The sequence below is a fragment of the Doryrhamphus excisus genome, chromosome 22, assembly GCF_030265055.1.
Source record: "Doryrhamphus excisus isolate RoL2022-K1 chromosome 22, RoL_Dexc_1.0, whole genome shotgun sequence".
Taxonomy (NCBI): Eukaryota; Metazoa; Chordata; class Actinopteri; order Syngnathiformes; family Syngnathidae; genus Doryrhamphus; species Doryrhamphus excisus.
This window is the reverse complement of record NC_080487.1, coordinates 10,440,555-10,454,278: the sequence shown is the minus strand read 5'-3', so window position 1 is coordinate 10,454,278 and position 13,724 is coordinate 10,440,555. Positions and strand designations below refer to the sequence as shown.

The 13,724-nt window shown below is 39.8% G+C and overlaps 1 protein-coding gene across 3 annotated transcripts in view; it reads left to right on the top strand.

The window, feature by feature from the left end:
• Positions 1-13,724, top strand: part of svild (supervillin d) — a 75,186-nt gene that overhangs the window by 20,182 nt on the left and 41,280 nt on the right. For all 3 annotated transcript variants that reach the window (XM_058061511.1, XM_058061514.1, XM_058061513.1), the window contains 2 exons: positions 5,383-5,840; positions 11,553-11,587. In XM_058061511.1, the coding sequence (XP_057917494.1) occupies positions 5,500-5,840; positions 11,553-11,587 (376 nt within the window). In that variant the 5' untranslated portion in view covers positions 5,383-5,499. The remainder of the gene's footprint in view (positions 1-5,382; positions 5,841-11,552; positions 11,588-13,724) is intronic.

Sequence of the window (13,724 nt, the reverse complement as noted above, 5' to 3'; positions counted from 1 at the left end):
TATGCGAGGGAAATTTAATGGAAATGCATTGGAACGGGACTGGAGATTTTGTCCGAAATAGGCGAAATCCGTTCTAAAAAATCCGATATATGCAATGAATTTTTATTGGAAATGCATTACAGAAAAATCGGTTCTTTTTTATCTGTCCGTTGTGAGCGAATTTCCGATATATCCGAGTCCGATATATCCGAGGTTTACTGTATATATATATATATATATAGGTATTTTTATATGTGTTGATTTATGTTTGGTTTGTTGTGCTTCGGATGGTGTTCGAAATAAAGAAGGAAAAAAAATAATAATTTTGCCAAAACATACCCTCCTATTGTGTGGCAGTGGTAGTCTGTCTACGCTGTAACTTTAGGGTCAATCACCACCAAATTTGGTACTCATTTTTCGAGAACTAGAGAACTAGCAAGGTAATTTGAAAACAGGGCTGCACGGTGTGCAAGTGGTTAGCGTGCAGGCCTCGCAGCTTGGAGACCCAAGTTCAATTCCACCCTCGGCCATCTCTGTGTGGAGTTTGCATGTTCTCCCCGTGCATGCGTGGATTTTCTTCGGGTACTCCGGTTTCCTCCCACATTCCAAAAACATGCTAGGTTAATTGGCGACTCCAAATTGTCCATAGGTATGAATGGAAATGGTAATGGTTTTATTTCAGATTACAATTGAATGCATCCCATAATCAGTTCACAGTTCCACATGTCCAAAAGGAGTAGGAAGAAGCAAAGCTTATTAAATCCTACCCCTCCATCTGGTACTTTTACAATCAGTAACTGCTACATTTGTTCACTTCCTGCTTTCCTAATATAGTTTAAGTTAAAACAAAAAATCATGACTGGTTCAAGACTCTTCATCCTTGTATTTAGCAAACATCAACTGCTTGTATTGTGATGGGGTTGTCATACAACTTCATGTCAATAAATCAGAATTGGCCACACAGCCTGGAGACCTGAGTTCGATTTCTCACTGCAGGTCTTCTCTGGGTACTCCGGTTTCCTCTAAACACATTCCAAAAACATGCTAGGTTAATTGGCGACTCCAAATTGTCCATAGGTATGAATGTGAGTGTGAATGGTTGTTTGTCTATATGTGCCCTGTGATTGGCTAGCGACCAGTCCAGGGTGTACCCCGCCTCTTGCCTGAAGACAGCTGGGATAGACTCCATCACCCCCTGGGACCCTTGTGAGGATTAGCAGTAGAAAATGAATGAATTAATAAACAGAATATTTTCATATTTGGAGCATAGAAAATCTGTCTATGGCTTTCTAAATAGGTTTTTAAGTATTTAACAGTATTAGAGTCCTGTAGACATGAGATAACACCCCTATAGTTACTTTTACACTCCTGTTTTTCTTTGTTTACATCCCATTGTAAACTTTATTTACCTATTGTCCATAGGTATGAATGTGAGTGTGAATGGTTGTTGGTCTATATGTTCCCTGTGATTGGCCGGCGACCCGTCGAGGTCAACCGACCCTTGTGAGGTAGAAAAAAATTGTTTAATAACATGGCTGCTATCAAGCAATATGTCTTTAGAACTCGGCCAACTTATTGTCCATAAGTCATTGACCATTTATTATGTAATGATTATAAGACTTTGAAGATATACGTATGTATTTATATATAAGACCTCATGCAGTGAAAATAATTTAGACCACAACCAATAGGGGGGATTTGGAACGTATATTTCATCATCAAGCAATAACATGTCAGTAACAGTTACTCTCTATGGGATTGTTTTTTCAAGTGGAGGATTACAAAGAGGTCAAAGTAGACACTGTAATATTTCACAACCTTATTATTTAAGCAAACATGAAACCTGAATCTGGCTTGTTTTTGACTTACCAGCAGGTGGTCATGAGTCAGAGAGCCAGAGGCCCTCTTGAGATTTCCTTCAAGCTTGACTTACATCAGGGGTCTCAAAGTCAATTTACTTGGGGGGGCCACTGGAGCTCGGGTCTGGGTGAGACTGGGCTGCATCAGGTTTTATTAAAAACAAAAAAATTTAAAAAAACTTTGCTTTGGTTCTAATTTTCTACAAGAAAAGTTCTGATAAAACATTCCACTGTTCTCAAATATCTTTTTCTACACAAAATAAGATGAAAATTAAATAAACAAATCAAGAATAAAGAAAATCAATCAATCAGTAATAAATAAATATAATAATAATAAAACGGCAAATAATAAAAACTTAAGAAACCACATATAGTTGGTGGGTAGACAAATTATTTTTTTCAGATTAAAATGAACAAAGCATTATTAGAGCCCTGTAGACATGACAAAACACGACTATAGTCACATTTATACTCTTTTTATTTACAACATATTGCGCAACTGCAGGGTCTTGAGACACATGCTAACTCGCAAACTAGAGAGCTAGCGACCTAAACGGTAGCCTTCAAGTTATTTCCTTTCAACTTAAATAGCCAAAAACTTACCACTTCCACACGGATAGGGAGGATAACTATTAACAGTTATTTAACCTTTAACATGAACATTAATCAAACGTAATAATTTTTTCTGGGTACATGATACCATACAGCATCCATATTAAACTTTCATATCAAGGCGGGGGCCTCAAACTAGTGTCCTGCGGGCCGTGTGTTTGAGACCCCTGACTTACATCATAATAGAAACTGTCATTGGAGTAAGCTAATTGATTCCACTTTATGAGCAGACTTCACCTCTCCTTACCCCCAATGCACTGACCCCTCGTACACTTGGCATTTTTTTTTATTTTTTTTTTTCCATTCTCATTACTAACATTGTCCAGGCGCAGACCCCCCCCCCCACCCCCCCCCCCCCCCCCCACCCGCTGATATTCTTTCCCTCAAAGCTGCGCTCCTTTGCCATGAACATGAGCTCATGTGCTAAATCAACCTGTGCCCTATAATTGGAGGGATACCACAGGGCTGCATTAATCCCGATGCCCCCCCCCCCCAGCGTCATAAACACACCTCCATTCACTCGTCTGCAGTGTCTTACATCATAACGCCCTAAAGCATCTTGAGCTTACTTAATGCTAGTCTGTGAAAAAAAAGCTACATTGTTAACGTATGATGCATTTAACCCTTAAACGTCAACACTCGCGAACAGCCATTTTTGATGACTAATGGTTGGACGAAGTGTAACGTAGGACCGTGTTTATGGAGTGCAGACAATTTTGACAAAACAACGGGATTTTTTTGAAAAAAAAAAACTGTGGTGGAAAAGGTCATTAGCAACTCCAGATATCGGTTAGCTTGTAATTAGCATGCATTCAGGTAAGACCCTCGATAATTCAACAAAGACAACCGCTCACTCACACGAAATAAACACAAGATGTAATATTGGAAAGGCATCGTGATTCAGCAACAATTTGGCAGATAGTCCGGCTTCGCCCATGCTCACAAAACAGTTCCATATTTTGCTCTTGCTGGTCAGGAATCTGCAACTCCAACCACTTCTGCTTGATGTTTGCCTCTTTGGATAAGTTCACACCTGAACAAATATTTCCTGGAAGCCATTAGCATAACCTCGACAAACGGTAGAGTGTAGAGTGGTAGAGAGGGCAAATCTACAGCTTGTACCCAGGAAACGCCCATATAAGGAAAACTGACTCTCTGTGACATCACAGTGAGTCACTGTTAGAAAAAACTCTCTGAAACTGAGCAATTTATTGTTCCAAAAAGTGGAAAAAGCATAATAGGTCTGCTTTTAATATAAGATTATATGTTAGGCAAAATTATCTGACACATTTGTAGGTTAAATAAAAGGCAAATAAAGTAAAGTAACAAAAAATGTTTTATTTTCGAAAAGTACATATAATGCCATTTTGCTTGGTTTCTTTATAATGCCATTGTTGTTCGTTTCTTTATCAGTTGTTGTCATGAATTGGACTAGTGAGCATGGCGCTTTTATTGCGGAAACGTTGATCAAAACCAACCAATCAGTAACCGCAAAACAACGAGCGTTCCGTTTGCACTTCAATCTTGGTAGCCATGTTGGAAACACCATTTTGTTCTGGGTTACTAACTTCAGAGCTACTGGATCTGCATTGAAGCGAAAATCAACCGGCCAGAACTTTTTTTTTTATTTTAATTTAATTTTAAAATAAAATTATAAATAAATAAATATAAAATAAACATTTAATTTATATTTATTTATATTTTATTCTATTATTTATTTATAATTTTTAATTTAATTTTTAAAACATAATGAAACAGAAGGGCGGCACGGTGGTCTAGGGGTTAGCGCACAGACCTCACAGCTAGGAGACCAGGGTTCAATTCCACCCTCGGGCATCTCTGTGTGGAGTTTGCATGTTCTCCCCGTGCATGCGTGGGTTTTCTCCGGGTACTCCGGTTTCCTCCCACATTCCAAAAACATGCTAGGTTAATTGGCGACTCCAAATTGTCCACACAATGTGAGTGTGAATGGTTGTTTGTCTATGTGTGCCCTGTGATTGGCTGGCGACCAGTCTAGGGTGTACCCCGCCTTACGCCCGAAGACAGCTGGGATAGGCTCCAGCAACCCCCGCGACCCTCGTGAGGAAAAGCGGTAGAAAATGAATGAATGAATGAAACAGAATGGCCTTATATGCACTTTTCAAAAATAAAAACACGTTTTTTGTTTCTTTACTTTATTTTACTTTTATTTAACCTTTTAAATTATACAATATAAAGTGATCATGAATTAATCAAATAAGCAAAATGTGGCACAGCAAGGGTTAAGTGAGGTTCTAGACGTGCGGTTTTCGACTCTTTTGAATATTCAATGGAACAAAAATGAGCTCATGTCAGTTTTTCTAATTCATTTAACCACTTTTTTTTTTTTTTGAACTCGTCAAAAAAAAAGTGATTGAATTTTCCGCAAAATGTCTAAATGAAATGATGATTTTCACAGCGACGCATTGCTCCGTTTGCCGGGTCCTGGACACCCTTTTTTTCTGGTTGGCACTATAAGATATGCAGACACACAACCTTCCAACCACACTCATTTCCCCCCATTTAGAGTTTCTCATGCATATGTGTTAGTAGTAAATACAGAGTCATCACAGGGTTTGGCTCGTACTCAATACGCCATTAAAGACTTCAATTAGGCAGGAAGTCAATTGGGGATAAAGGATTTTTAATAAAGTACCGCTCAACCTTTTCCAACTGGTTGATGGAATGAATGTCATATGAGATTTTTCTCTGAGCAAGAGCAAGCTGACATCATTCTCACAAGGGGCTGTTAGCTGCCTAAAAGGGTTGGGCCGAGACCGCCACAGCTGAGTAAATTGCGGCCAGTTCCCTCTGATAACCGCCGACGCAAACTGAATCCACTTTGACTGCAGTCTTTTAGAAAATAATGTAAGAAAACTTCACTAATGATGTCTTTTTATTCTGTTTTTTGCAGTTCTGGCGGAATTCTAATGGAGTGAGACACTGCATTTTTTTTTTTTTTTGGATCTACGCATCGGAGCGAATAAACGAAAACCAATCATCCACTTTACATTCGCCGTCATCAACATCAATGGATACGATGGACACTTTACAGAGCTCTGCCCCAGAAACCAAAGCCGAGCGGATCGCTCGCTACAAAGCCGAGAGGAGGAGGGAGCTCGCCGAGCGCTATGGCACCACTGAGGAATTTACCTCCAAATATGTCCGCAGCAGGGAGAGGAAAATTGCAGATTCATCCGAAACAAAGGCGAAGGAGAAATACGAGGATAACGCGTCGGAGGAAAGGTACACCAGGAGAGGCGTCAAGAGTAAAGTCGATATTGACGCTGATTACGGAATGGAGAAACTGAAGCACAACACTATTTTAACTTCAAAAACACAAGTTGAGTCTTCCATCAAGACCGATATTAGGTGAGTTTATTAATATATATATTTTGGGGGAATATATTTTTAAAGTCATATTCTGCTTTTTCCACTTTTCTGACTTATAAATGTTATTAAAATTTTGTATTCACATGTTAAACGATTCAAAAATTTCAGATTTGGAAGTCAGCCCTTAAAAAAATTGGTCTGAATGCTTGATTTCAGAGAGCTTTTTAAACGTTGGCTGTTTGTGACATCACAGAGAGCAAGGCTTCCTTATATGGTCATGCACTGCTCTGCTTCCGGTTGTTATCTATGGCTCTCAGGGAATCTTTCTACGAGGCAAGCTCAGGCAGAAGTGGTTGGAGTTTGATTCCCAGCAAGAGAAATTAATTTAATCTGCCATTGATTTATTATTATTAGTAGTAGTTTCATAAGAAATTTCAATTACATAAAAAAATATATCCTATTCTTGCGTATGTTCCGAACTGGTCCCTCTCATGACAGTTTAATAAATGTAAATATTTGTATTCACGAGGGGTGGCACAAGAAAGTCACTTCACATTACAGCCTTCTACACTCTGTGTGTATGCTACTGGCCCCGCCGCCACCCACCGAGACAAAGAAACTGTATGACTTACACAAGGTCTCACTCTGTTCATGCAGTTTTTCTATGGAACAACAAATGATGAGGAAAACAGACACACATGCAAATGGAAATATATTCTGCAAAATTGTTGAGTTCGGAAAATGATTATCGTACGAGAACAAGAGCTAGTCCCCATGAGACATTTTTTAAATCTAATTTCTACTACATTACAGTCTTCTACACTCTGTGTGTATGCTACTGGCCCCGCCGCCACCCACCGAGACGAAGAAACCGTATGACTTACACAAGGTCTCACTCTGTTCATGCAGTTGTTCTATGGAACAAATGAAACCAATGCACAGAGTGAACTATCGCAAAATGGAAATATATTGAAGTCTGCAAAATTGTTGAGTTCGGAAAATTATCGTACGAGAACCAGGGCTAGTCCCCATGAGACATTTTTTAAAATCTAATTTCTACTACATTACAGTCTTCTACACTCTGTGTGTATGCTACTGGCCCCGCCGCCACCCACCGAGACGAAGAAACTGTATGACTTACACAAGGTCTCACTCTGTTCATGCAGTTGTTCTACGGAACAAATGAAACCAATGCACAGAGTGAACTATCACAAATGGAAATATATTAAAGTCTGCAAAATTGTTGAGTTCGGAAAATTATCGTACGAGAACCATGGCTAGTCCCCATGAGACATTTTTTTTAAATGTAATTTCTACTACATTACAGTCTTCTACACTCTGTGTCTATGCTACTGGCCCCGCCGCCACCCACCGAGACGAAGAAACTGTATGACTTACACAAGGTCTCACTCTGTTTATGCAGTTGTTCTATGGAACACATGAAACCAATGAAACCTTCTACACTCTGTGTGTATGCTACTGGCCCCGCCGCCACCCACCGAGACAAAGAAACTGTATGACTTACACAAGGTCTCACTCTGTTCATGCAGTTGTTCTATGGAACAAATGAAACCAATGCACAGAGTGAACTATCACATGGAAATGGAAATATATTCCGCAAAATTGTTGAGTTCGAAAAATGATTATCGTACGAGACCCACGGCTAGTCCCCATGAGACATTTTTTTTTTTTTGCACAAGACATTTTATCACGTTGTGAGATTTATTTTTCAGTTATTTGCAGCGACTTTTACAGCACAAGATGGTATAAAAGGCCAAAAAATGCGTTTGACGAGACTTGATCGAGCCTGTTAAGTACCTTCATAAACATCACTGCCAAATGTACTGTAGATGGTTCATGAAAATGATTGCTCAATGTGCAAAAACTGCCCCCAAATGAAGTGGGAACTTCTACCTTACGTCCAAAAAAATTTGCCTTGCTGGATCTATTAAATGAAAACAAAACAAAAGTAAAAGGAGTCAACATCGTCCAAGACTAAGTACTTTTCATCGAAATACTCTTCGTGTGGTGCATACATGAGTTGTAACATGTCCAGTCATGGCTCTGTGCAGTGTTTTACTTGAGGACCCTGAAGTGTTCACATATCCCGACTTGTCTGTTCTCTACAAACAGCCTGAAGGAAGAAGTGAGAAGTGTTAGTTTGTGGTGCCAAGTCTTCATGCCTTGTGCTTAATCATGCAAGATATTAGTCTAAGCGTGACTGATGTGTGGTAGAACGTTTCTTTTTTATTAAATTGGGAAAGATGTGTTCAAACACAAAGTACTCGGTGTTATATACTCAGAAAATGTACATCATGAAGTAATGCAAACTATTGTACTTTTTTTCCAAATTGCTTTATAACAGGGGTCTCAAACACGCGGCCCGCGGGCCAAATGTGGCCCACAGGATACTAGTTTGAGAATTGGATTTAGGGAATGACGTACTCTTGATACAGACATCAATTCATATATTTTTTTTACAATAGCAACCACTGCTTTTTTGACACAAAAATATTAACTATTAATTTCACATATAGACAAACAACCATTCACACTCACATTCATACCTATGGACAATTTGGAGTCGCTAATTAACCTAGCATGTTTTTGGAATGTGGGAGGAAACCAGAGTACCCAGAGAAGACCTGCAATGGGGAATCGAACTCAGGTCTCCAGACTGTGTGGCCAATTCTGATTCATTGACAATTTGGAGTCACTAATTAACCTAAGAAACTTTCATAAGCATGTATGCCAATTTCAGTGTATATAAATAACGGTAGATTGTATCCTTACTTTATAGCAGGGGTCTCAAACAAGCGGCCTGCGGGCCAAATGTGGCCCACAGGATACTAGTTTGAGAATTGGATTTAGGGAATGACGTACTCTTGATACGGACACCAATTCATATATTTTTTTTTACAATAGCAACCACTGCTTTTTTGACACAAAAATATTAACTATTAATTTCACATATAGACAAACAACCATTCACACTCACATTCATACCTATGGACAATTTGGAGTCACTAATTAACCTTTTTGGAATGTGGGAGGAAACCGGAGTACCCGGAAAAGACCTGCAGTGGGGAATCGAACTCAGGTCTCCAGACTGTGTGGCCAATTCTGATTCATTGACAATTTGGAGTCGCTAATTAACCTAAGAAACTTTCATAAGCATGTATGCCAATTTCAGTGTATATAAATAACGGTAGATTGCATCCTTACTTTATAGCAGGGGTCTCAAACACGCGGCCCGCGGGCCAAATGTGGCGCGCAGGACACAAGTTTGAGGCCCCCGCCTTGATATGAAAGTTTAATGTTAGTGCGGCCCACGCAAGTTTGATATGGATGCTGTATGGTATCATGTACCCAGAAAAAATTATTACGTTTGATTAATGTTCATGTTAAAGGTTAAATAACTGTTAATAGTTATCCTCCCTATCCGTGTGGAAGTGGTAAGTTTTTGGCTATTTAAGTTGAAAGGAAATAACTCGAAGGCTACCGTTTAGGTCGCTAGCTCTCTAGTTTGCGAGTTAGCATGTGTCTCAAGACCCTGCAGTTGCGCAATATGTTGTAAATAAAAAGAGTATAAATGTGACTATAGTCGTGTTTTGTCATGTCTACAGGGCTCTAATAATGCTTTGTTCATTTTAATCTGAAAAAAATAATTTGTCTACCCACCAACTATATGTGGTTTCTTAAGTTTTTATTATTTGCCGTTTTATTATTATTATTATTAAATTTATTTATTACTGATTGATTGATTTTCTTTATTCTTGATTTGTTTATTTATTTTTCATCTTATTTTGTGTAGAAAAATAAAGATATAAGATATAAATAATAAAGATATTTGAGAACAGTGGAATGTTTTATCAGAGCTTTTATTGTAGGAAATTGGAACCAAGTGGCCCCCCAGTGGCCCCCAAGTAAATTGAGTTTGAGACCCCTGCTTTATAATATAGATGCAGCAATATTGCACTACATATTTTGCCACAGACAACAGGATGTTTGTCACGTTAGCGCCGAGTTGTGTGATGACCTCTGCATGTCACAGTACTGCATGCACCAAAAGGATAAGAAAGATGTTCTATAAATAGTCCTGTTTATTTCCAGACATCTTTGAACTTGTCGGAAGACATGTTGATTGAATTCCTTGGTGACAGTAACAGTAGTGTCCTCCTGTTTCTCTCGTGTGTTCATTCCGATGACATTATATGGCCGGATAACAATAAAAAATAAAAAAAATACTACAATACAAAACTACAATAAAAAATACTACAAAGAAATTTAGATTGCAGCAAGTTGGGTTGTGGTCAAATTGTGTACAACAGTGGCTCCCAAATTTTTTACAGTCACATACTTCTAATTTTATGGCGCAGCGCAAGGTGGCGCAGTGTGGCAGAGCCTGGCACAGCTCATGCAGTGGTAATTTGGTCCAGTGCACCACTGTGCGCAGCCAATTTGGTAGACTGGATTGCGCCAAGATGGGTGTGGCGGCGCACTAGGGCGCATGGAGGCGTGGGTGCGCGGCACTGAGCCAGACTGCGCTGCTCATAAAATTTGCAAAGTGCACTGGCCACAACTCGTTGGCACTGCGTTTCTTTGCGTTATGCTAGTGTTGCTAATGATTGTGTCCTCCTGTCCCACTACTTTAACATACATTGTTACATTCATTCATTCATTTTCTACCGCTTATCCTCACAAGGGTCGCGGGGGTGCTGGAGCCTATCCCAGCTGTCTTCGGGCAAGAGGCGGGGTACACCCTGGACTGGTGGCCAGCCAATCACAGGGCACATATAGACAAACAACCATTCACACTCACATTCATACCTATGGACAATTTGGAGTCGCCAATTAACCTAGCATGTTTTTGGAATGTGGGAGGAAACCGGAGTACCCGGAGAAAACCCACGCATACACGGGGAGAACATGCAAACTCCACAAAGAGATGGCCGAGGGTGGAATTGAACTCGGGTCTCCTAGCTGTGAGGTCTGTGTGCTAACCACTCAAGCCATTTTTGTTATCATGTCATAATAGCTAACCACACGACCGCCGTGCAGCCCTGTTTTATTTATACAATATATAACATATCTTGGGCTCGCACTCACATTCATACCAATGGTATCACCAATTAACTATGGAGTTAATTGGAGTTAACTAACCTATGGAGTCGCCAATTAACCTAGCATGTTTTTGGAATGTGGGAGGAAACCGGATTACCCGGAGAAAACCCACGCATGCACGGGGAGAACATGCAAACTCCACACAGAGATGGCCGAGGGTGGAATTGAACCCTGGTTTCCTAGCTGTGAGGTCTGCACGCTAACCACTCGTTCACCGTGCAACAATCCTACTAAAATTGATGAAATCACTACCATATTTGGACCTTTTACTTTTTAAAGTAGCCAATAATAATCGTGTCCTTCGTCTTTCGCCGTAACCTCCGACCCCGCCCCATCTGTCCACTACAGTTCTTGATTCAGAGCAGCCCCTCCTCCTGTTACATCACTGCTGCTACCCCACAGGCAGCTGCTGTCTCCATCCATATTTAACGCGCATTACTTAGACATGAACACTTTCGCTACACTTACATCGGTTGCAAAGGTCAGTTTGCGGGGATTTTTTTTTTTTTTCATATGAGAGTCGAGCCCGTTGTAGCGTTCATGTTTGCATGTAAGAGCTGCGTATTATCTGTCATCACTTCACTATGCAAGCGTGACCTCATGTATCTCGCTCTCTCTCTTTTCTAGGAGGCAAACAGCTGATGACAAAGATGGGTCAAATGGTAAGAACTGTCTACTTTCACTCTGAGCTGATCTTGAATGCTCTTGCCTGGGTTTTTGACATGAGTGTGAAATGTGTGAAACAGACCTGCTTACTTGTTACGCTGATAAATGCACCGCATCCATTCCAAGCAGTTGTTTTTCATTTAAAAAACACAGGCGGCGGAGGTTGTTTTGGCCATGCTAAAAATGTTACATCAGATCGCTGTGTGAGAAACCAAAATTTAGGGGGTTTGTGTAAATGTAATAATGTTTACACATGAGCTGCTGATTCACTTGTTAGCCACCTGAGCTCATGATATCGTGTGATGCATCTGTGTTTTTTTTGCCGTCTTTGTACAGCTATTAATTTAAAAACAATTCATAGGTTGTTCTACAGAGATGGGAATTTTGGCTTTCTTATGGGAGTCGGTTCATTTGGTATGACTCCTTAAAATGAGTTGGGTATTTTGTATCCCAAATGCCAACTCAACCAATCACTTTTGGGGTAATTTTGACTATTATTTACAATTCAATTTCCCTTTTTTTTGTGCATTTAAATGAGTTAATACGCGTCATCGGGACACAGCTACTTTGTAACAGTTTTTGTTAGTGGAGATTGACATTCAGAAAGTAGCGGGGGGTGCTGGAGCCTATCCCAGCTGTCTTCGGGCGAGAGGCGGGGTACACCCTGGACTGGTGGCCAGCCAATCACAGGGCAAATATAGACAATTTAGCAGTTACAGCCGTAGAAGAGTTTGCTTTCACAAAAAAAAAAAAAAAAAACTGAAAAAAATGCTATAAATAAAAATACATATATTTATAATTTTTTAATTATTGTATATTATTATTATTTATTATATGTTATTATTTTATAACATTTTATATGATTTATAGTTAACATTTTGCAGCTCATTCATTCATTTTCTACGGCTTATCCTCACAAGGGTCGCGGAGAGGTGCTGGAGCCTATCCCAGCTGTCTTCGGGCAAGAGGCGGGGTACACCCTGGACTGGTGGCCAGCCAATCACAGGGCACATATAGACAATTTAGCACTTACAGCAGTAGAAGAGTTTGCTTTCACCAAAAAATAAAAAAAACAGAAAAAAATGCTATAAAAAAATACATTTATTTATCATTTAAAAATTATTTTATATTATATTACTATTATTTATTATATTTTATTATTTTATAACATTTTATATTATTTATAATTAACATTTTGCAGCTCATTCATTCATTTTCTACGGCTTATCCTCACGAGGGTCACGGAGCGGTGCTGGAGCCTATCCCAGCTGTCTTCGGGCAGGGTACACCCTGGACTGGTGGCCAGCCAATCACAGGGCACATATAGACAAACAACCATTCACACTCACATTCATACCTATGGACAATTTGGAGTTGCTAATTAACCTAGCATGTTTTTGGAATGTGGGAGGAAACCGGAGTACCCGGAGAAAACCCACGCATGCACGGGGAGAACATGCAAACTCCACACAGAGATGGCCGAGGGTGGAATTGAACCCGGGTTTCCTAGCTGTGAGGCCTGCGCGCTAACCACTCGTGCAGCCCCAGCTTTTGTTTCCTGCTTTTCATATTCATCACTTGCGTACAACCCATTCTTCGGCCTTTTTGTACTTAGGGTCTACACGTACTTGACCACTCGCCGGTAGCATCAAGTGTATAAACACAATAGTGTCAGATTCATATTGTGGATATTGTTATTAGTGGCAGTGGGTCAAGCAGTAGTAACAAGATCGGAATAAGTTCAACAATGAAGTTTTTTTTTTGGCTGGTGTATATATGGTCGATATAAAATTACATCACCAGCCAAACAAAAGTGGAATCATCACACTGCAATGCTTTGTGTGCAGTCATCCACACTAAAACTTAATCAACTCTGGACAGCAGGCAAATTTGAAAGCATTATGTTAAACTATTGGACCTCAGCACCATGTGGAATTTCACTGTTGGTTAGTTCACGTTTTGATGGTGAGGTTTTCTTTGGAAGGGGGCTGTTCTAATTGAATGCCACGGCGTCGGACGATAAAAGCAGATTTACAGTGAAAGAACAGCATTTAAGGGGGCGGATTTAAGAAAATATTGTTGTGTAAGATTTGCACTAATGGTTTCCTTTTGTAGCTGTTTTTCATGATTGAC